We start from the raw sequence: 23861 nt of genomic DNA, 5'->3' as shown, positions 1-23861 counted from the left end.
TTTCAGCCAAACCTGCAACCCTAGCTGGTTTAAGCAATTCAGAGTTTAAATGCTTTTTAACTGCGTATTTAAAAGCATTGCAGATGGTATCCCACCAATAGGCCTGCCTTGCTGTATTTCTCTATGCTCCATCTCCATCAAAGAAACTGTCCTGAGACACAAACTCCTACTCTACCAAGAAGCTGAACCATTGTTTTAAGAGAGAAGCCTACATACTAATTTCAAATGTCCATCATGAGCTGGAACTCAGGAAACACAGAACACACTAATTATGTGCGGCGAGAGACAGAAATTAAGAGAAGAATGCTTTGGCAGGACGTTCAATATTTTTCATGAAACAGAAACTCAACTTATAACAGGCAATAGACATGCTGAACGTATTATAGTCAATGCAATGCATTATGAAGCTTCCAAGTAATCTGTCCAGTGTCAAAGCTATTGAAGACACTGCACTTAACTATTCTGTGGGAAACAAAGCTAAAACGTTGGGAATGGTTGTATTCTTCAGCATTCAAAAACACCAAATCCAGTTTTCTGCCGATTTTAACCTTTTTAAGTTATGGAGGCATGTATGCATTTCAGGAGCCAAACGAGGTTAGTAAATCAGAATTTGTTGTGCACTCAGTTTAGGGTGCAAGCCAGTAAATGTCTGCCAATATACTAGGGCTACTTCCCTGCACATTCCTGCCTAATAAAAGCCCCATTGCAGACAAACACTCAAATGAAAAATGAAAAACCAAAAACCACCACAGCCAGCTTTCTCTGACGCTGCCCAATGGTATGAGGCTCTGACATCACACCCAGAGGTCCACAGCTGCGCGTTTGCTGGGGGTCTCTCGGAGTGCGAGGGTGTAAAAGCAGGCCCATCAGTGCAGATCCCCTTTGATGACTAATGGAAAGCCTGGACTGGGTCATAGCCCGGCAAATCCAGACCAAACTCTGCATGATGCCGTAACTCAGCAGTGAGGTTTTTGGAAATGAAATGACTCATCATTACCATAGACAAATCGAGTTCAGGTGTGCATGTTTGAGGGACCAGCTGAGAAACAACATCAAGCCCCATAGCTGTGCGGTATGTTTCATTTCCATATTGCCACCCGTGGAAACCACAGCTTAAAGTACTACTTCCATATTCCAAAACATTAACGCCATGACATTCAGAAAGAATCAGTGGAAACCCTACAAAGCTCTAAACAATTATAGAAAGAGGATCTGACATAGCATTCGAATGTGTTACTATGGAGAGAGAATATTTAGAAAGTGAAAGTATACTTTCAATTCAAGTTTTGTGATCTTAGACACTTGTAAACTTAGGCAATCTAGAATTTAGAGACTAAAAGAAAAAGTAGGTTCTAATTTAAGAAGATTTTTAAAGGATTTACAGAACATACACAACAACCATTATCTGTACTGGTTTTCTGGCTAATAAAAAAAAGCAAGCATGAGAATGTATTTCAAATTCCTGACAGTACACTGTGGCTTAGTAGGGAAGAGCTCCCTCTAGCGTAAAAAGGCAAGAGAGACACGCAATTCTTTTAGGACGTTGCTCCACTCAGCAGGTTGAAGCAGACACCAGTCCATAACGGAGACCAGCGCCAAGCTGCTAGGTGCCATGGCTGAAAAACATTCTTGACTTCCTCCTAATCCCTCTCTGCTTGACGGGAACCTTTCCCACATTTATTAAACACAGAAATGTGACCATTAACCTTAATTTATTGAACCTATAAAATAAACAATCCTCCCATATAAAAGCTGGTGGGTTTCCTTCCACACTCCTCGCTGAGTGCTGAGAGATAGATGCAGCTTTTTTTCCGAGCTCCCTAAACAGCCAATCACCTCTTTCGATGTAGCTGCCAGCTGTGGGGTTGTTGGCAAAGGCTGCAATATTCAATTCCCCAGCCATCCGCCACCCCCCCTCCCAAGCCCTTCCATAACCCTGCTGCCAGGGGACATGACCTCCTGCTGTTCCCTTCCCACATCTGGAGAGTTCCCTGAACCTCCTGGTTCAATTGTGATCCAGTCTGGATAACAGCTCCCAGACTTCCTCCAAGAAGCTCCAAGACACTGATCTGCTGAGCCACTGGGGCATCACACCTGTGTGGGAACGTAATTTTACAACCGCCCAGCCCAGCCTAGCCCAGCCAGTGGCTCCACAATCCTGACCTTTAATGTCACAGGTTCTAGTTTCCTCACCAGGAGAATGGTCCATTTTGATTTTATTTTATATCCGCTCACCTTCTTAAAGTCCATGATTAATCAATTTTCATGTCCACAAAAGGACTTTTTTGGTGGCAGAATTCTCAAAAATGTTCACTGTTTCAGTGTTCATTGCACTGTTTCCCTGGACAGATCGATCCACATTGATCTAATCACATTTAGGTGGAGAAAAAGATTGTTGATTATTATTATTTATTTCATAGCAGACAACCTTGTCCAGGGTGACTTACACAATATCAGAGCAATACAAAGTGCAATAATATAGTGCAATACAGTACAATACAATTATAATGCAGTGCAGTTCAGGCATAATACATTTTACAAATTTAGAATTTACACAAGTGTATAGGAGATACAGTAAGCAAAATACATGGTCTTACATCCTAGATTGTAAAAGCTGATAAGTGCAGACAAGATGTTAAGTCAAAGTTAAGAACTAAGGGAGAGGGAGCATAGGGGAAATCAAAATAAACAATACAATTGCTATTAATGCAAAGGCTAGAGTATGACAAAACGTTGTATAAGTACTGTCTGAAAAGTTGTGTCTTGAGTAATCGCCGGAGGAGGTCAGAGACTCTGCTGTTTTGATTACAATCTGTACCATGAAATCCACAACCTATTAGCTAAACTTGCTGATATAACCACCTGTGTAATACTAAAACACACGGTAAGTTTTTGTAAGGATCACTAATAGGATATTTGGAGCTGTTATGATGTACATTCAGGGAATTTAAAATATCAGGAAAACCATGTGGAAAGGGCAATGCAACTCAATACATTCAAGAGTTCTATTTATGTCATATTTTTGTGAGGGTAGCAGTGAATCATTGTGAAAACAGAAACCACAACATATAACTCGCTTTACCCAATTTCAGCACCCGCCCCTTCCCAACAACACACCTTGTGTGGGCCACAAATAAGCAAGCACCATGTCAAGACAGACCTCAAGCCCTCAGGCAAATTAGCAACTTGGCTGGATTAGGAGATGAAAGGAGTAATCAAACACCAGCACTTGTCTCTCACTCTCCTCAGAGCGCTGGGCTTTATGTCTTTGAAATTTCCTACTCTCTGGTGATTTAATCAAATTACCTGCAGTGGGACAACAGAGCTGAACAAATGGGAAATGTGGCTTCTGCCCCAGCTCTGTTCCATCAGTTTATAACCCAAAAGACAACTCTTCAGGCCTAGTCAAGTCAAGAAAATAAACTCTTTAGAAAGTAACATTCGGATCTCTTATGAATGCAATTTATTAACATGAAAAAACCAAATAGATAGCATCAAGCAATTTATTTAATAATGGGTTGCAATGCCCATTTGAAAAGAAACTTGAGTTTGTGTGTGTGTGTGTGTAACTTTGTAAGGTTGGGTTTTCAAGCACCACAAAGAATGCCTTGAGCGAGCCACATGAGCAGAGGAATTATGGGTCCAAAACCAAGTGATTTGCCAACAAGACTGAGAAATATCTTCCTGTTTTAATATATTTTCCGGAATAAAACAAAAGGTGCCGCAAAAGATGTGAGTACTTGATAAAGGGCATGGAGAACATTAGGGACCATAAGATTTACAGCACTGGAATGGTGAAGGTATGTTCTGGCCCACTGCCTTCCAAGAACAACAGCACACAGAGTCCACAGAGCCAGAGGAACACTTCTCCGTCTGGGAGGCTGCAGTGTGTGTGATCAGTAGGTTTGTGAGGAGCCATGGCCAGCTTTGATTTGTGAGCCACTGTGGAATGGCTAATGGAAATGCTTGGCACAAGATGGTAATTTAGGAAAACAAACCATCTCTTCTGAAAAGAAAAGAAACTAAAGAAAGATAGAAAAATAAACATTCCTCTGAAATAAACTGTGAGTGTTTCAGATCGATCACGAAAATGTAATAATAATTATACATTTAGTGGGAGCTTATGATACTGTATTCAGAACAACTGTCAGGAACTTCAGGGTGAATTATTCATAGCAGGACCTCACTTAGCTCTTAGCTCCTGGTAAAAATCCCTCTAGCTTAAACACTAGACCACCTTGTCTTTTTTTCAGAATTTCAGGATTACTAACAAAACACAACCTGTAACACAAATATTGCAGTGGAATATCAAGAACCCATATTTAAACCAGCATGGAAAAAAATAAAATATTTAAAAAATATATATTACTGTTAGGAATTAAAATACAACCCTTTTTAAGTTACTGTAACCTACATACAGTTAGGTCCATAAATATTTGGACAGTGACACAATTGTGATATTTTTGTCTCTGTACGCCACCACAATGGATTTGAAAGAAAACAATCAAGATGTGCTTTAAGTGTAGACTTTCATCTTTAATCTGAGGGTAGTTACATCCAAACTGGGTGAACAGTGCAGGAATTACACCAATTTTTATATGTGTTCCCCCCAATTTTGAGGGGCATATAGGCAATAGACAATAATAATAATGCTATTTCTTCAATAATCTATCAATAAGGGTAATTATTTCCTTATGGTGTGTTTTAATAATCATATTCAAATGCAAGATTATGACATGCAGTATGATCAGAAAATAATAATATAATTATAATACAGCATACATTTTGTTGTATCAAATTTGCATAGCAGTTTATGCTAATTAAATATAATTTTGCTTAGCAACAAGAGTTGCTTGATTAGCAATTTAAATTGGTCTACCAATGACCAAAAGTGGTGTGTTTTTTATGTTTTGTTCTCATGACATATGATATGTGCATTCTTATCTACATTAATTTGCATGCATTTTAGATTGTGAAATGTATTTTACAGATATTTGCATTAATTGTTATTTAATGCATGCATGTTGCAGGTGTATGACTGTAGATACTAGCCTGCCCTATGCTCATCCCTGTACCCAAGTTATACCACTAAGTCTTCAATGCTTCTCCTGCAGTACTAGTGTAGTCAAGCCTTTCCAGACTCCTGCACAGTACTATCCATCTCTGTATTGTTTATTTATTATTTATTATTTAATTAATGTATGTAATGTATTATTATTATTGCATTCACTATTGCACAGGAGAGGAACTGGTGTGGTAATACAAGTTTTAAAATTCAGCATCAGACTCATGATATCTGTCTTGACTAATATGATCTGTGCAAATGTCAGTCCATTTGAACCCCTGTGCTTTTACAGGGTGTTCTTGATCTGATCTGATCATAAATGGCAGTAACAATTACAGTACATATGACATATCATGTGTAAAATGTGAGGGCAGTAACAATTCAGGAAAATACATTGCAAATGAAAGTGAATTTACCCACTTTTTGCGATGCGAACCCTGACAAAATGTTTACTGTAATATATGATGATGTCAGGTAGGTAGGTATATAGCCTAATTTTAGGGTATATATATTTATACTTGATCATGTTTTATGTAATACAAATTTCCATTGTGTTTTCATTGTTACAGTGTAGATGCAATACGGGCGGTTGTTAATGTCACTATTTATTCAATGCAAAATGTAAATATATAAAACGGTATATTTTACTTATATTCTACCGTTTGACTCTTCCATAACGTTCTCAAACTCCAGAACTACTACTTCCTGGTTTCTTGTCACAGGCTCTCTGAACTCTGATTGGTTACTTGCCTCGGAGGCAGGACAAACACAACGCGACTGATTGGATAATTTTCTCCTTGAAAATACATCACCCAATCAGACCCAATAAGGATCAGATCAAGTTTGTAAAATAACATCTACAAATATGAGTATAGGTTATAACATAACTTCATGCACCAAGTTTCGCACCAGGTGTTGGGGTCGGGGGGTGTTTTGTCCACGGTGCTATTGGGGGGTGACACTGTTTTGTCTGCGGTGATAGTTAGGGGGCCAAGTCTGCTGTCACGGGGGGACTGGTCCCCCTCAGAACCGCAATATTAATGTAAAGCAATAGTATAACACACGAAAACAAAATAAATTAATCAATATTTTCATTACAAGTTTCCTATGCTTATTTGTGCTTGTTTGTAAACACATTGGTTTATATCTATACCCATTATCATGAGCAAAATCATCAAAATCATCCCCCTCCTGCCCTACCAGCACTGCCCCACTCATTAAATATGTAGTGTTCAATCATTTTATATTGGATTCAATTATCCGTTATATTTATTTTTATGTCTGGTATATTTGTATATTTGGAGTCTGACACCCCTGGCCTAAACTGTGTATTGGCTGCACCTGAACAATTCAGATCTTTCCCAGTACTTCTCACAGTTTCAAAAGACACATGCAACCTGCTGGTCTGGAGAACTGGGCTGTAATGCCAATTAACAAATTAAGATCCAGTTGGTGTGTTCGACAGACCCTCCAGCACAGTGGTTCTGAACCCTGGTCCCAGGGCACTCCTGTACCTGTAACTCATTCTTCTAGTTCAGCTCTAGATGACTAATTGGGAAACTTAATTGCATAACCCTCTTAATTGTTGTCAGCTACCCAACATTTGCAGGTTTAATTAACTGAAAACTCATCTGGGTCCAGATCAGGATCCACTCGGCCTCGCCTGCACACAGAACACGATGTTATTAAAATAAGCCTTGAACACTGGCCACTTATTGAAGATGAATATCGATTTCCATTGAGGCAAAACACCGAGAACCACTTCTATTATGTGTTATTATAAGAATAATAAAACATTCAAATGTATCTGAAATAGGAGGTAAATGAACTACTCCTTTGCTTAAATGATCTTTTAATGATAATAATAATAATTGTAGAGATTTGAGGAGTTAGATTTCTTAAAAAAACTCCAGGATTGAATGGCCAGGGAAGTGCACAATAGAAAAGCCTGATGGCCTTCAGAGATATGTACCGATCTCAAACAAAGTATAATGCCTTACTTAAGTACTCCGTAAACATGCAGCAGATTTCCCATTAGAGAGACTAATCACACCATTTTTTTTTTAAAGGAATGGCAAAATAAGTTGCTACAACGAGCACAGCACAGCATTGCCCATGAAGGTATATATTACTATATACATTGTGTAATACTCTCAGACTTTGTTTTTATAGACTTCAAAAAAGGAAAGATGAAGGCAAAATGAAAGGCTTTCAAAGGCCTACTCCACGCAGCGTATGTGGAAACCAATACCAATCTTTAAAATGTAGGTGTAATGAGATAGAGATTGATCTGAATATTTCAGAGACCAATCAGCAGACTTGTTTTCACCTTGGTTATTTCATTATAATAACATGTTCATTGTCCATATAATGAATGTGTGGGAGCAGGAATCTCTAACATTATGATGAAATGCAAGTTCTTACTCAGACTTAACACATTCCTCTGCCTCAGTCCTGTACGGGCATTCTTCTTCTGAAATAGGTGTGATGAGTTATGAGGAAATAGTTGGAAATTGTTCTAAGGATGGGGGAAAGAAGCCTCTGTAATCCCAGTGATTTTAAAGCATTTACGAAAAGAAAGAAAATCAAAACAAAAACATTGTCCTGTGAAACACTATACCTCAATCAAGCTAAAAGCCTGCCCTTAGTCTTTCAGCTCCCCCCCTTGCTTATGAAACCTATGAAATTAGATGAACTCTCAGAACAGACTTGTTTATGCAGTGAGTTTAAAACACGTTTCAAATCTGAATGCCTTTTGGACGCCCCCCACAAAAGGCCCTGTCTACCTCAGACTGCACTCTATAGACACATTTAACTTCTGCATTCCAGAATCTTTAGAATAATAAAAATAATGATCATTATCAACATCACCCAACCTCAATAATCACTCTTCTTCTGTTGTTAGAGGGCAGTAAATAGCCATCTCTGTTTAACATTATTATTTAAACCATATTTTACAGCCTTTATATACTCAAGTCATTTCTCCCTTTCCTATCCTAAGATGCCTCCACTGATACGTGCCTGTAGGATGGTGGTACTGTGTAACCATGCATTGTGTGTTGGGTTTAGAAGGTCCCTTGATTTATGACATCTTAATAAAGGAAAAACCCTCCTGGATTCTAAATTGCAGTGATGGTTTTTATCCACTTCATTAGTGTGGATTCCAGCAAGGCTGCAATTTTCAAGAATACAGTTGAAGTTGTCTTTGGCAACACCTACTGGCGATCTGAAAAGCAGCACCATACTTCCATGTGCTTCCAGCTAGGGTTGCCAATGCTCCGGGTTTGCTGGCTCTGGCTCCGGAGTGGCTCCAGAGGTTCAGCTCCAGCTCCAGGCTGGCTCCAGCAGCCCCTGCTCCAGCTCCAGAGCGGTTCCGGTGCAGCTCCACAGCGGTTCCGGTGCAGCTCCACACTGCTGCTTTTAACCAGCTCCAGCTCCGGAGCCACAAAAAACAGTGCAAACTATGATGCGATCATTATTAAATTGTTTCCTTTTTTCCTTTTTATGTAAATAACTGTTTACAAAACCAAAATATGAATAAAAAACATCTGTTTAACCATTCAGACAGAAAATTGTAACATCTGTGGTGATTAGGGTTGCCAGCCGGACAGTATTTTAGTGGACTGTCCGGTATTTGTACACTACATGGCCAACAGTATGTGGACACCCCTTCTATTAGTGTATTTGCATGTGGGAAACTCTGAGACCAAGTAGAGGAAGATTCTATGGTCTGATGAGACCAACATCTGAAGTTTGCTGAAGTTTCTGCTCTCCTCCTACGTCACAAACCCACAACGTGTGCCCTGGACCCTCTCCCTTCTCGTCTCTTCCAAGCAACCGCTCCTGATCTTCTCCCCTTCATCTCCTCCCTCCTCAACTCCTCACTCCTCTCTGGCTGTTTCCCCTCTGCATTTAAACAAGCTGCTGTCATCCCACTGCTCAAGAAACCAACCCTTGATGCCACCTGTCCTCAGAACTACCGCCCTGTCTCCCTACTCTTGAGCGGGCGGTCCACCGTCAGCTCTCAGACTTTCTGTCCCAACACTCAGTCCTTGATCCTCTGCAATCCGGCTTCCGCACAGCTCACTTCACTGAGACGGCTCTCCTGGCAGTCACTGACTCCCTCAGCTGTGCTCGGGCGGCCTCCCTCTGCTCAGTCCTCATCCTCCTTGACCTCTCTGCAGCATTTGACACCGTCGATCACTCCATCCTCATGTCCTGCCTCGCTGACCTTGGAATCTCTGGGACTGCTCTCACCTGGTTCTCCTCCTACCTCAGTGACCGGTCCTACCAAGTGACATGGCGAGGCTCCTCATCCACCCCCCAACCTCTCCTCACAGGCGTTCCCCAAGGCTCCGTCCTGGGCCCCCTCCTGTTCTCTCTCTACACTTGCTCCCTGGGCACCCTCATCGCTTCCCATGGTTTCTCCTACCACTTCTATGCTGATGATGCCCAGATCTTCCTGTCTTTTCCCTCTTCTGACCCTCTCATCCCCTCTCGCATCTCTTCCTGCTTGTCTGCTATTTCCGCCTGGATGCACTCGCACCACCTCAAGCTCAACCTCTCCAAATCGGATCTCCTGTTTTTCCCCCTCTCTTCCTCACCTTCTGCTGACCTCCCCATCTCGATCCCCTTGGAATCCACCACACTCTCTCCTTCTTCTTCCGCTAAAAACGTAGGAGTCACCCTCGATCCTGCGCTCTCCTACACCCAGCACATCACCACGCTGACACCACGGCAACATACGCCGGATCCGTCCCTTCCTCACCAGCTACTTGTCCAGTCACTGGTCCTCTCCCTCCTGGACTACTGCAACTCCCTCCTGGCCGGCCTGCCTGCATCTACTACCCGCCCGCTCCAGCTCATCCAGAACTCTGCGGCTCATCTAGTATTCTCTCTGCCCCGATTCACACACGCTACTCCACTGCTCCGCTTCCTCCACTGGCTCCCGATAGAGGCACGCATTCAGTTCAAGACATTGACCCTCACCTACCGCTGTCTTGACTACACTGCACCAAGCTACCTTCAGACACTCGTCTCTCCATACATCCCCTCCCGACCACTGCACTCCTCCAGCGCCTCCTCTCCACTCCCCTTCCTCCAGAGCCGCTCCTTCTCATCCCTGAACCCTAAATGGTGGAACAACCTGCCCACCGAAGTCAAAACGGCAGAGTCCTTGACCTCATTCCGGCGCTTACTCAAGACGCATCTTTTCCGACAGTACTTGTAATATTAGTCCTCTATCCCTGCTAGATAGCACTTCACAGTCTTTATTATGCTTCTCGCGTCCTTGATTTGTTTTCCTCCTTGATCCCTTTCCCGTAGCCCTTGTCTGTTACCCTACATCTTGACAGCACTTAGCTTTCACCGTCCAGGATGTAGGAAATCACTTACTGTACTTGTAATTGTAATTTGTAAAATGTATTATTTTGAATTGCTGTTTTAGCTAAATTGAATTTGTGACGATTGATGCCTTGTACTTCACTGTATTTTTGCACTTTGTTTGCACTTATGTCGCCCTGGATAAGGGTGTCTGCCAAGAAATAATAATAATAATAATAATAACATAGAGCTTTTTGGCCTCAACACTAAGCCCAACACTGCACATCATCCTGAGAACACCATCCCTACTGTGAAGCATGGTGGTGGCAGCATTACGCAAAGTACAAAGAAATCCTGTAAGAAAACCTGCTGAAGTCTGCAAGAGACCTGGGACTTGGGAGCAGATTAATCTTCAAGCAGGACAATGACCCCAAACATACAGCCAAAGCCACACTGGAATGGCTTAAAAATAAAAGGTCAATGTCCTGGAGTGGCCAAGTCAAAGCCTGGACCTCAATCCAATTGAGAATATGTGGAAAGAGTTGAACATTGCTGTTCACCAAAGGGCCCCATCCAACTTGATGGAGCTTGAGCAATTTTGCAAAGACGAATGGACAAACATTGCTGTGTCCAGATGTGCAAAGCTGGTAGAGACTTATATACATAGACTCACGGCTGTAATTCATTTAGAAAAAAATGCAGATCATATTTTTCATTTTGACATCATGGACATTTTCAGTGGCAAAAACTCCTGATTAAATCCATTCTGATTTCATGTTGTAACACAATGACATGTGGAAAAGTCCAAGAGGGGTGAATACTTTTGAGAGCCACTGTAACATCAAGCCACACAGCAATCTCCTTAGCCAAACATTGTCAGTAGAATGAACTTTACTGAGAGCTCAATGACTTTCAACATGGCACAGTCATAGGATGCTACCTTTCCAACAACTCAGTTTGTCAAATTTCTGCCCTGCTAGAGCTGCCCTGGTGAGCTGTAAGTGCTGTTATTGTTAAGGGGAAACATCTAGGTGCAACAACAGCTCAGCCACCAAGTGGTCGGCCACACAAGCTCACAGAATTGAACTGTTGAGTGCTGAAGTACGTAGCGCATAAAAATAGTCTTTAGTTGGTTGCAACAATAACTTCCGTGTGCCAAACTGCCTCTAGAAGCAACATCAGCAGAAGAACTGTTTGTCGGGAGCTTCATGAAATTGCTTTCCATGGCCGAGCAGCTGCACAAGCCTAAGATCTCTATGCACAATGCCAAGCGTCGGCTGAAGTGGTGTAACCATTTGACCTGGAAATGCGATCTCTGGAGTGATGGATCACGCTTCACCTTAACGGCCTCAGGGCTCGGCCCCTTTGTCCCACTGAAGGGAAATCTTAACGCTACAGCCTACAATGACATTCTAGATGATTTTGCACTTCCAAATTTGTGGCAACAATTCAAGGAAGGTCCTTTACCGTTTCAGCATGACAACCCGTGCAGAGAGAGGTCCATACAGAAATTGTTTTTCGAGATCGGTGTGGAAGAACTTGACTGGCCTGCACAGAGCCCTGACCTTAACTCCATCCCACCTTTGGGATGAACAGAAAAGCCGACTGTGAGCCAGGCCTGATCGCCCAACATCACTGCCTGACCTCACTAATGCTCTTGTGGGTGAAATCCCCTCAACAATGTTCCAACATCTAGTGGACATCCTTCCCAGAAGAGTGGAGGCTGTTATTGCATCAAAGGGGGGACCAACTCCATATTAATGCCCATGATTTTGGAATGAGATGTTTGACGAGCAGGTGTAAACATACTTTTGGCCATGTACTGTATGTACTTTGTCCCCCTGTCCAGTATTTTTGGAAGATGTCCGGTTATTTTAAGTACTATTTAATATGTCATTAAAAATGTTATCAGTGTACAATTTGCCCTAAACCCCACTACACCCCCCCACCCCCCAAGGTGCAGGGGACATGACTCCTGCATGTGACCTTAGCTCCTGGCAACCAACTTTTGGACAAACTAGTCAGGACATTTCAGATAACAGACGGCTATAAAATGAGGTTCATTTAGGCAGATGAAGAATTTGGTTGGAATAAAATACATTTGGAAATACTTAAAACTTTAGAGTTAAAACGGACTTTCCTTCTTTTGCAAGTGATTTATGAGAGATGTCCTGAAATTCTAGAATCATTTCCTGACCTGAGAAAGTGAAGGGGTCATATAATTACAATTAACAAAAAATAATGTATTATGTACTAATAGCTGGAGTGCGAACTGATCTATAAGCCCCAACACACAACAATACCTATGAAGTTATACATTTTGTTAATTTAAGAAAACTGGACTTAATATCTGTGCGAGTTTTTCGGAGGGGGGAATGAGTGGAGCAGCTCCAAGACCTCAGCTCCAGCTTCAGCACTGCCTGCCGCAGCTCGCTCCGGAGCCGGTGAACGGCCAACCCTACTTCCAGCTTTCTGTCCATTTTATTTCATACAAATGCAGCTCCCCCTTAGAACTGATAGCATTTTTCTTAATATTTGCAAACCTACTTTTCCAAGAACACTCTGATACAAGGAAACATTGTACAGCTTGTTCCTGGAGAAATTAATTTTAGGCTCCAGACTAAGTTAATGGCATAACCTAGATTTCATTAACATACACATAATTAGGAGTATCATCCAAGCCCCACAATGTTTTTATATTAAATAAGAATGTTGTCTAGGTTTAGGTTTTTCTTATGAAAAACACACAACTGATAAAACATTGAATAAATGCTCAGGACTGAAGCAATAAATAATCAATATAAAACACTGGAATGATAGTGAAAATATATATATATTTATATATTTTTTTTATTAGCTGCCAGCAGTTTACTAGTATTGCATAAGTTGTTGAATATACAGTCAGTAAATTATATTAAAACTACTGCAACCTGTCATATTAAAATGCTGGAATAACATCTAAACCAGCAGCTTCAGAACAGAACAAGCAGACTAAGTTTTAAAAAAAGTAAAACAAAATCTGGGAGGAGAAAAAAGTGTGTATATATAAAAACGTAAAACTAAATATTGCAGGGTTAGTATGCAATTAAATACAGATACAATGCTTCATTCCATAGAAATTTAGAAACAGTCTTTATGAGCAGTCTCATGCTATACTGAGAAATGTACTTTACATTTGTGCAGAATGTCATCTTCACAAAAGGCTTCTTCAGATTCTTAGTAGATGCTCTTATTTATGCAACACAAAACAGTACCATTTATAATGTTTGTTTTTTGCTGTTGGTTTTATTGAATTCTGCTGGAGGTGAAAACACATTGGAACTTTAAAATGCTAGTAAATAAATTGGTGGGAACTGTAATCATATACAGGAATTCCTGTATTTCCCTTGTGATGAGCAATGAGACTTTAAATCAAATGAATACCATTATTAAGTATTGAATGAATATATTGCTTTATAAGCTGAACTTTAAAACCATACTGTGTGTAACTATTTAAAATACTAATGTATTGAATAACAATGGGATAATTGTGAAGAAAACATTCTGCAAACATGTTAGTTGTGATCCATATTTTTATAACCAAGTCAGGTATACATGTACAGCAGCAGGTATTTTAACAAGGCATATAAAAGAATAATAAATAATAAAATAAAAAAAACAGTGAAATGCGTTTAAGGTTACCACACATACCAAATTGTAGATTGCAACAGGATGTTTTTCTCCAATAAATTCTACAGACATGAGATTACAATCTATTTTAACTAAAATACTGTTAAAATGCTGCTTCTCCTCGGGTCTTTGTCACTGACATATGCTTAGAGTAATGTAATGATTTATTGAACCAGATATGGAGCCAAAAACAATGTTAAAGGCCTAAAGGGAGGTGGCGGGGGAACATTAATGTTCTAAAGATCATACATATTCTATTACTAAAAATAGAAGAAAACATAACCATGTAAAAAAGCCTTTTGTCCTTCAAATTAACTGAATGTACAAAAATTACATTTCAAAATTCTATCACTCGCAAAAAATATGTACACTTCCTTCTTAAAGCCAGATTAAAACAATATATAAACATTTTAGTTTATATAGATATAAAAAAAGGCATAGAAAAATAAATCCAATTGAAATTCTGGAACAAAATGAATGTGGTCCTGACTGTGTATCAAATAGAGCTAATGAAACAATCTGATCATCACTGCACTACTTTTGTCTTTTAATAATTATGATAGATCTTTAGTGTCACTTTTACCTGATGCACAGGTTAGTGTTTTCGGATGTCTGTTAGGTAAAAAAGTAGTACATATACATTATATACCTGACACTAATGTGGGAATCATTCTTGTCCAGAGATGTATAAACAGCTGTTCTCTCAAGGAATTTGCCTGTTTTGGGTGAAGAAATACAAGACAGCACTGCCTACACCACACAATCCGAAATTTCCTTCATACATTTAATCCAAAGCCATGAACATAGGAACAAAAGAACAACTGACAAGAATAATAAATGGTTATTTGTAAGAGGAACTTCATGGACTTCCCATGTTATTGAACAGCAAACATTTTGGAGAATTACAAAACTCCAGGTGACTGCCAGCTTTCCCAGCAACCTACATAATATATTCTTCAATGCCAGTCTTTTTCTGAATCGAATACCCTATAATAATGCACTCCTGACTACTGAATTTGAATTTTAATCACACATGCAAAAAACATGCTTGCCATAAGTGATTAGCACAGAAATACTATTTTCTGCACATCACATTCCCATCTAGTTTAACTCAAGGGGAAAACAATGAATGTATTGATTTGTGTGTGTACTCACCCCCTTTGTCTGGAATTGTTTATATTACTGTATTTAGCTTATATATATATATATATATATATATATATTATTATGTATACATGTGTGTATTAGCAGAAAATACCCAAATCTACAAAAGATTAAGAACAGTCAAAACCATGGAGTCTTCAAAACCAGGCTCGTGTGGTTTAATTCATAGCGCTACAGGGCATGACAGTATTTGCTGATCGACAGTAAAGAAGTCCAAGCTGGTGTGTGTGGTGATACAGCTGCATGTCAGTGTTTATCTTGCTCTGTCCCTAAAGCGATTCAGAGTTTTCCCATGTCTGTCTCCTATTCTGGTTTCACCTGTTTTTGTCAGGCATCACTATACCACTCTGTTGCTGTAATATTTTTAACATACTGTACCTTGTTTTACCAAAGCATGAAAATGGTTCATCGTACAAATAGGACCACTTGTTAGGAACTGGGAAGCCCCCAAGTTGTTTTTGAGGTCCGGCCCTCAGTCTGTAGAACGCCAATAGGTTCAAATTGTATCCAAATGGACAAACAAAAATTCTATACGTTTTGTCACTTCCTAGCTTCCTCTCTGTATCACAAGCAGACAACACAACACAGTTTTTCCTTTCCAAACCAGAGAACCATGTTAGAGGCATAAATAACAAAGACAGCTTGGCAGTGTGGATGGCAGCTCTTATATTGCTTCTCCGTTCCATTTTACTCATAAAACGGTGTCAGCATCTCCTAACTTTCTGACTAGAGGACGAAAAAAGAAAATGAAAATCATGCATTTTTTTGTTGTCTTTTTTTTTTCTAAATGAAAAGACATACATAATTTTATAAATGTAACGTGCTTTCTACAGACAGTCCCAGTGCTAAGTTTTGAGAAAGGCTTGGCAGGGTTACTTGGTGAGCCTCTTTGCCACGTAGGCGTAGGCAATTTCAATCTCTTTGTCGCTCGGGCAGGTGTTGGTGAACTCTTCACGGGTGTAAGCATTGCTCAGGTACTTCCAGATGCCCGTCATGTCCTTGGGAATTTCAAAGCCACGGTACTTCTTTGTCACCACCTTGGAGAGAACAATCGCATAGCTTCAGTTTAACGAACACATAGAGGATTTAAAACATCATATTGTGATTATTGGACGACTAATAGTCAGAGCTGTGGCAATTGTTTGTATGTTAGACAATTTGTTCAGCGGCCTGTGTTAAATACAAGGAAATGGCAGTCTATCTGCCCAACTTCCAATCACATACAGATCGTTCTCAATATTTTTGGGATTAAAACATTAAAATAAGGCGGACCATTGGCATTGGAGATCACAATTAATCAGGGATGGTTTAACCTGTGAATGTGTACATGGTAACCCTTGAAGTTACGATAAATAAACAAATAAAATACATACTGTGTGATCGCTGGGCAGCAGCATTCTCTCTAGTGTTGTTTTTTTTCTGGCATTTTCTGACATGTACCACTGTATTGTGCTAGACTGGAGACATTGGCGGCCTCTTTAGGAGTGCCAGTTTGGCCCTAAATGCATGGAAAATTACAGACACTTGAGCATACACTGGGTGGATCGCCCAACAGTCATTGCGGGATATGGGCTTGCTGCTCAAGGACAAGGTGCTGCTCTGCAAAACTTCTTGTTCCTTTAGATGTTTTATTTTAACATATGATTTTACAATGCACAAGCTATGTTAATATACGTTCATGTACCAAATACCTCAAATACCAAAATCACATTTACCCCTATGTTATCAGATCTAAGAGCTTGGTAATTCCTATATATGATAAAGGGTTAATGTTAGGAAACTGGAGCTATATAGCTCAAAAGTGGAACCATGGCACTGCTGAGGACAACTGACTGTTGCCCTGCAATGCAGACTGTCAGAAACATAGATCCCCGGTAGGGAATCGTACAGGCAGTTAAAAATTCAACGACACAATGGTGCATCATATCTGATTAACACACCTTAATTTATGGTTGTCTTGTAAGCCATGCCAATCACACCTAACTCTAAGTGACTGATGTAGATGGGTGAACTTCATATTTCAGAGCAGACCTCCTTGGGTCTGAACCGAACCCTGTGTGGGACATGCGGCTTTAAAGATAGCCTCTCAGGACTTGAAGGGGTTAAGGTGGGTGTGGACGAGTAAGATTTTGGTGAACCTGACAGAATTACAAACTGAACTGCTTGGTAGTTCACGTGTGGGGGGGGGGGGGCTCTTATAAATACATGTGGTGGGACAACCTGTAGTTGGCATCAGCAGTAGCATCAGTCTGGTTTTTTTTTGATGAGCATTTGTATACGTCTCTCTGGTGGGGAATGAGGGGGGTGTGTATAAAAGGGTTGTAATTCGTACACAGTTCATGGTTCATGGATGTAAATACCCTCAAATTAAAGCTGACAGTTTGCACTTTGACCTTAAGAGTCTATTTCATTTCAAATTCAATGTGCTGCAGCACAAAGCCAAAACACAAATTGTGCCACTGTCCAGATACTTATGGACTGCACTGTACTTCTGCAAACACTACAAATCCACAGTGCCAGGCACAAGACAGAGCTAATGTGACCTTTGTCTGAGATGTCTTGTCTTGTTGACCCGGTACACAAAATGCAGAATCCAATGTCTATCCAATACAACTTGGTCTGTAAGATTCCATATATGGTATAGTGGTTCACTAAAACCTGCTGAAACTGCTTGAGGCCTGCCCTTGCTGTGTTATCCTGGCTCTCCAAAGGCCTTTGAAATAAAACCTGTCGATGCCTGACTCTGGACTCTTGGCTGCATTTGTGACAGGAACTAGTTCTGCACCCAGAACTAGCACTTCCAAGTCTGGTAACAGAGTGAACCAATTATCGAATAATAACTGACAAAATCCACAGCTGACCCAAAGCTCCTGGTGTTACCTTGACAATGTGGAGCTTGGGAAGCAGGTTGCAGTCGGCCAGAGTCATGTCATCCCCATCCAGGAACTTGCGGCTTGACACCTTGACATCGTCCATGCTATTGTGGTCAATCTCATCAGGCAGGGGAGAGATCAGATATTCGTCCAGCTTCTGCAAGGTCTTCAGAAGGCCACGCTCCAGTCCTGCATGTGAGAGACAGAGAGAAGGAGAGAGGGGTAAGGAAAGAGTGGCATTGTATCAGAGCCGTGATATGAAATATTGGCTCATAAGCAAGGTCCGTAGAAATGCGTCTGCTGCAGGAAAACACAAATTTTGGTTCGGCAGAGAATTTCTATTCTTTATTTTTGTTAATTTTAGTTTATTAAATACACTTTAATAAATTGTGGGCTGTTTTCTGTGCTCAATTCCAACATGTAAAATATTAAAATATCTGAAATGCAGCTCTCCTTCAATAGTAGCCAAAATGTTGAAGTCGCAAGTTATAAAGTCAAAGTAAAGAAACAAAATTAAACAAGGTTAACTACTGTTACAACAGTGAGAATTTTTATAAATGAGAACTAGAATGCTTTACAGAAGCTCACAGACAACAGTTAAAAAGAGAGGCTTGAATGTGTAAGTAAAAAAAAAAATTCAAAAGAACTTCAATTTCTATTCTTGCAGAAAATATATAAATTCAAGCACTTTCAATGATCCATGTCTATTTATGTCTATTTTCAAAAAAATTCAAGGCCTTGATTTCTCTCAAATTCACAAACTTTCAAGGATTTCAAGAACCCATGGGAACCCTGTATAAATGTAAAATATATGGCATAACCTTTATTCTAATTTTATTTTGAAACCCTCCAAAATTGGAAAATTTTAAACATTTGAGTCACTTCAGCAGATAACGCCTGTTTTTTTAGTTATGCAAACCAGACGAGTCAATCGTGTTGCTCTTTTGTCCACATGAGGGCAGTATTTCATATTGAAAATAAATCTCAAACTAAAAGCAAAGGACTTGAGCTCAACTTCTGATACTCCTGCTGTCACAGATTAAAACCCACTACCGTTTGTAAAACACTGTACACTGAGCTGTACATATGCACAGAACTTGCACAAGATGAGGAGCTACTGACAGAGCTGTTTGTAAAGAACATTCACCAGTAAGCAAACACAAAATATACAATCTGTCTTTACTTTAACCTTTCATTTAAGAAAGTGAGCGGTTTTCAGCTTGACTGTAATACAAACAAAACTTCATCACTTCACAGTTCTCCCCACTGTGGTATGTTTTGGAGGAACACCGTGATAAGAACTCTGTGCTCAAGGCTTGAACCACGAACATGGCATCAGACTCCCTCCATTATCAGACACGGGTGTGCACCAGTGCTCAAGTGTTTACACACCACAGCTGTGTTGCTCCCATGGAGACAATCTTTTGAAAATAATTGAAGAATCACACATCACTTTATTTGCCTTGGTACGAGTCCTGTAGGTCCATGTACCAGTGAATGTCTCATCTGCTTATAAAGTGCTAGAAGGCAGAGGGCTATGCTGTAGAAACAGCAATTCCCTCAGATGCCACTTGTGAATTTAAGGCCATTGCCGGCTCACTGCCTGCCAACAACTGAAAACACAAGAAATGAACAAAACTCACTGATTATTTTTGGTTCACTACCTGGCTTAGTCAAAAAAGGAAAATCAAATGAGATTTACATTAAATGGAGTTGACTGTAAATAGTCAAGAGCATTTCCTTTTTATGGAAGAAAGCTTTTTTTTCCCCAAATACTGCTTATATTTATCTTTCAAAACAAAACCTACATTAAAAATGTATTTTTATGATAGTATTCAACATTCGTCACGTCATATCTTTGTTAAAGATGTATTATTGAGAAACTGACAAATCGCCAGTCTGCTCAGTAAAATGTTAATAGCCTAAGTTGCATTCAGTGCTGTTATTTTGATTAAAGCCCTCTGGTCTAAAAACAGACCACCACGAATAGGACAGTTACTTTATATCATAATTTTCTAAAGAACCTACAGAAGCTTACCTTCATTGGCATCTGGTTTGGAGTTCTTGATGTAAGCAGAAAACTTGGCAAAAATGTCCATTCCAGCAGTGTTCGATTCTGGGTGTCGAGCGGCCAGCTTCATGTACCTGAAGAATAGAAGAATAATGAATAATGCATCAGTAACGCACCCACGAGAGCAAAGTCCAATGTAAAACCATACGGATTAATACCATGTTATTTCTTGTAAATTAAACACTTTATATTAACATAATACTTCAGCAAAGGAAAAACATATGTCAAGATTCTCTCCCAATATTTCAATTTCTATATCACACTCTGACCAGTGCTCATCATGTTACCGAGGCTGTGTGCATTTATCTGATAACACGGATGAAAGAGCAGCTAAAAAGTTTTTTGGCAATTCCACATCTACAGATTTGAAACATTTGACCTGCCCTCCCATACAAGTACTTTTCTGAATGTTGTGCAAGATTTAATGAAACATAACTGAACAATGAACCTGCTGAATTATCCATGAGTGCTACAGTGTGTGATAGCACAGCAATGTCAAGGGATATTTTTTGAAGACAACCCGATAGGCCTTATTCGGTTGAGCAGCACTTACCTACAGAAAATACTTCAGAGAGGCGGGGAGGTGGCGCTTTGTTCCACCACACCGCCGAGCCTGGTGGGCTTTCAAATACAGCCCCAAACATTTTCTACTGCCGCATTAATCTCCCGAGTTTAACAGTTAAGTTAAAAATAAAATAAAAACACTGCGTGTTTACAGATATGTTGCGGTTAGGAAAAGTATCCATTCCACAGAACCCAGAAACACAAAGCTTCATTTATTCATCCAGGATCTTGGATTTGATTTAGATTTGCACATCAGTGATACAATTCACACACAGGAAAAATGCCCAAATAATAGAGAAAATAATTTGAAAACCTGCTAAGAATACCAGAACCGCCGTCATATAATATGAATAGCTGTACAATAACTCCAACTGAATTCACATAGAATAAGCCAGCTATTATTGGTGTAAGTACTGTACATTTATTTTTCACACAATTCCCAGAAAGCTTAAAGATGGCTATAGATGTAAAGTGTGGTGTTTGGTGTACAGTGACTGTGAATTAATTTAATCCAATAAAAGAAAGCCACAAAAACAACAATATATTGAGTCGTTTTAAGATACTTTGCCATTCCCTCTGGCAGAAACTCTGTTCAAGGTAGGGGCAGTTAATTAATTTAGGTGTTGTTGACATTTCCAAATGCAGGCCCTTCCTAAGTCACGCAAAGTAATGTGGGGAAAATATAATAGCAATGCAACTCAGGGGAGGATAATATAATAGTAATATACAGGCTGCCCCATACAAAAAAACACCTGCCTTATTATCAAAAGATGAATGACACTGTAACAGGCAGTATGGGAATAGCTACAATGAGAAGACATTTGGAGGTTTACAAGATTAACATTGATGGGAAAAAGAAACCAAAACAAAACATTGTATTGATCTACAATACGAAGGCGTTCTTGCTGATTAAGGGGTCATGGGCTTGACACACCGTTGTCACTACCTCTTGCTCTTTCAACCTCTATCTCGATGGAGCTTTTAAAAATCAATCCATATTACAGGGTAATCTCTTTCCCCCATCCACGGCTTTATTAACTGGGTGCGTGTACGGACGAAAGTTCACACCAGCAACCTGTAATTGCACGTGAAAGGGCAAAGGAACACGAGACAGACAAGAACACCGTGTGGTTTCCGAGGCCTGCGACTCCGCGTTTGCTCTGGGAAGTGTGAGAAGTTGCTGCATTGGCCACGAGGGGAAGGCTTACTTGGGCGGACTCAGCACATCCTCCAGGAACTCCTCTATTTTGTTGACATCCGTCTTCACCTCACCGTTGAAGGTAATGAAGGGGGGGTGGGTCCCCGGGGCCAGGTTCTGCAGATCAGCTGGTTTCCTGCAAACACAGCAGAACAGCATCAACAGAGGGTCTCCCAGCACCAGCACACACCTCTGGCCTCCCTGAGAATACACACACAATGTAAACGCTGCCTCTTGAAAAAAAGCAGAATTAGATGGTTTAAATCAGAGCCCCCCAAGAGACCGTCTGAGCCAATGGGTTGGAAGACTCCTAGAAGCTGAGGTGAGTTAATTTCCCATGCTTTCCCATTTGACATTTAATTTCTTTGCATGAGAGAACATGTGAAGGAGGTAAGCGAGGTGGAGAAATATGCCATGGGTGCCCTCAGACATAAAAATAAATATTCCTGAACCTGAACTGAGCTGATGTTAAACGCAAGAGTCCATTGTTAACTGAAATTCCAGCTCTGGGCTGTGAAGTCACGGCAGGACTGTCCTTTCCATTGTCTCTCTCTAACCGATGCCAGCAGTCTGTGAGCTAAGAGCTGGATGCTGCCCAACAGAGACCTGACTGTGGCTATTCACTGGGCAGCATTGGTGTGTGCTGGCCAGAACAATGCTCTCACCAGGCAAGACTTTTCCAGTGAAATCTAGGCAGCTCTGCATTGCTGGATCTCTTATCTCGGACGAAATGTCTAGTCAGGATGCATAGGACGTTTCGCTGGAACAACAAATCAACTGCATTTTAAAATGGTTTTGATTGAAGCATGAACTCGATTGCTTAAACTAAGCATGTAGTTGTATGTGTTGCTATTTCAGGTTTTCAAAGTTCAAACCTGATTCTTATCGAGTTTTACATTTGTCAGAAGCTTCTTTCAACTACATATAAATCAAACTGTGATAGGGTACAAGTTTTTAATTAAAGGAGAAGACCAAACTACAACACAGACACTAAATTTATACTGCACACAGTAATGTTCTAAATGCAGGGCCCAGCTTCCTGCTACAATGGCAGGAAATGACTTCATAGCTTCGGCATTACTCTATTACACCCTTCGACCGCAGTGTGTTTAAGGAGGAGGGAGGCAAGGGGGGTGGGAGTCAGAATTCCTCTTTAGGAAATGTGTTGTGTACTTCCCTATGGTACTGTGAGCTTCTATTGTACATGTTTACAAATTAAATGAGCAAAGAGAAGCCAGGCTGTGCGCAGAAGAGCTGGTACGAGTCGAGAGCCTTTTGGTAGTATCCCCTTTCTCTCAGATAAATAGGGTTGCATTCTCAACCTACCTTTTTATATAAATAAAATCTATAATCATCATCACCAATCATCATCAATACACATTTGTTGCGATAGATGAGTTTCCGCTTTTAAACTTAAAATAAATGTCCTTACATCTAATGTCACACATTGTCAGAAATGCCTTCACAGAGCAATAACTTCTAGAGGACAAAACACACTACGGGAGATTGTTTTTTTTTTCTGTTTTTTTTTTAACTTGCCAAGTACTTCAAATTAAATCTACAATAAAAATCAGCATCTGTAATTCCAATTGCATACATACATACATACATTATATATATATATATATATACACACACACACACACACATACATACATACATACACACACACACACCATACAGCTCTTGAAAAAATTGAGACCACTCCAAGTTCAGAAATCAATGTTAAGTGGTCCCACTTTTTTCCCCGAGCTGTATATATATATATATATATATATATATATATATATATATAAAAAAAAAATCTGCCGCACAAATACATTCCTTTCAGAAAACAGCAGCAGAACAATGACGCTTTTATGCAGCCGTATTCCGTTGCAAGGCTACAATATTACGCATGGAAAAAGCAGAGTATTTATCACGTCCAGATTCATG

At 40.1% G+C, this 23861-nt stretch overlaps 1 protein-coding gene across 1 annotated transcript in view; it reads right to left on the bottom strand.

The window, feature by feature from the left end:
- Window positions 1-13201: 13201 nt before the first annotated feature.
- The window catches only part of LOC136763352 (chloride intracellular channel protein 4), a 30659-nt gene continuing 19999 nt past the window's right edge, over window positions 13202-23861 (bottom strand). The window contains exons 3-6 of the mRNA XM_066717297.1: window positions 21937-22062; window positions 20132-20238; window positions 18101-18282; window positions 13202-16257 (exon numbers count right to left, since the gene is read on the bottom strand). Coding sequence (XP_066573394.1) covers window positions 16093-16257; window positions 18101-18282; window positions 20132-20238; window positions 21937-22062 — 580 coding nt within the window. The 3' untranslated portion in view covers window positions 13202-16092. The remainder of the gene's footprint in view (window positions 16258-18100; window positions 18283-20131; window positions 20239-21936; window positions 22063-23861) is intronic.

The sequence above is a fragment of the Amia ocellicauda genome, chromosome 11 (genome assembly GCF_036373705.1).
Source record: "Amia ocellicauda isolate fAmiCal2 chromosome 11, fAmiCal2.hap1, whole genome shotgun sequence".
NCBI lineage: Eukaryota > Metazoa > Chordata > Actinopteri > Amiiformes > Amiidae > Amia > Amia ocellicauda.
The sequence above is the reverse complement of the archived record's forward strand: the minus strand, read 5'-3'. Positions and strand labels throughout refer to the sequence as shown.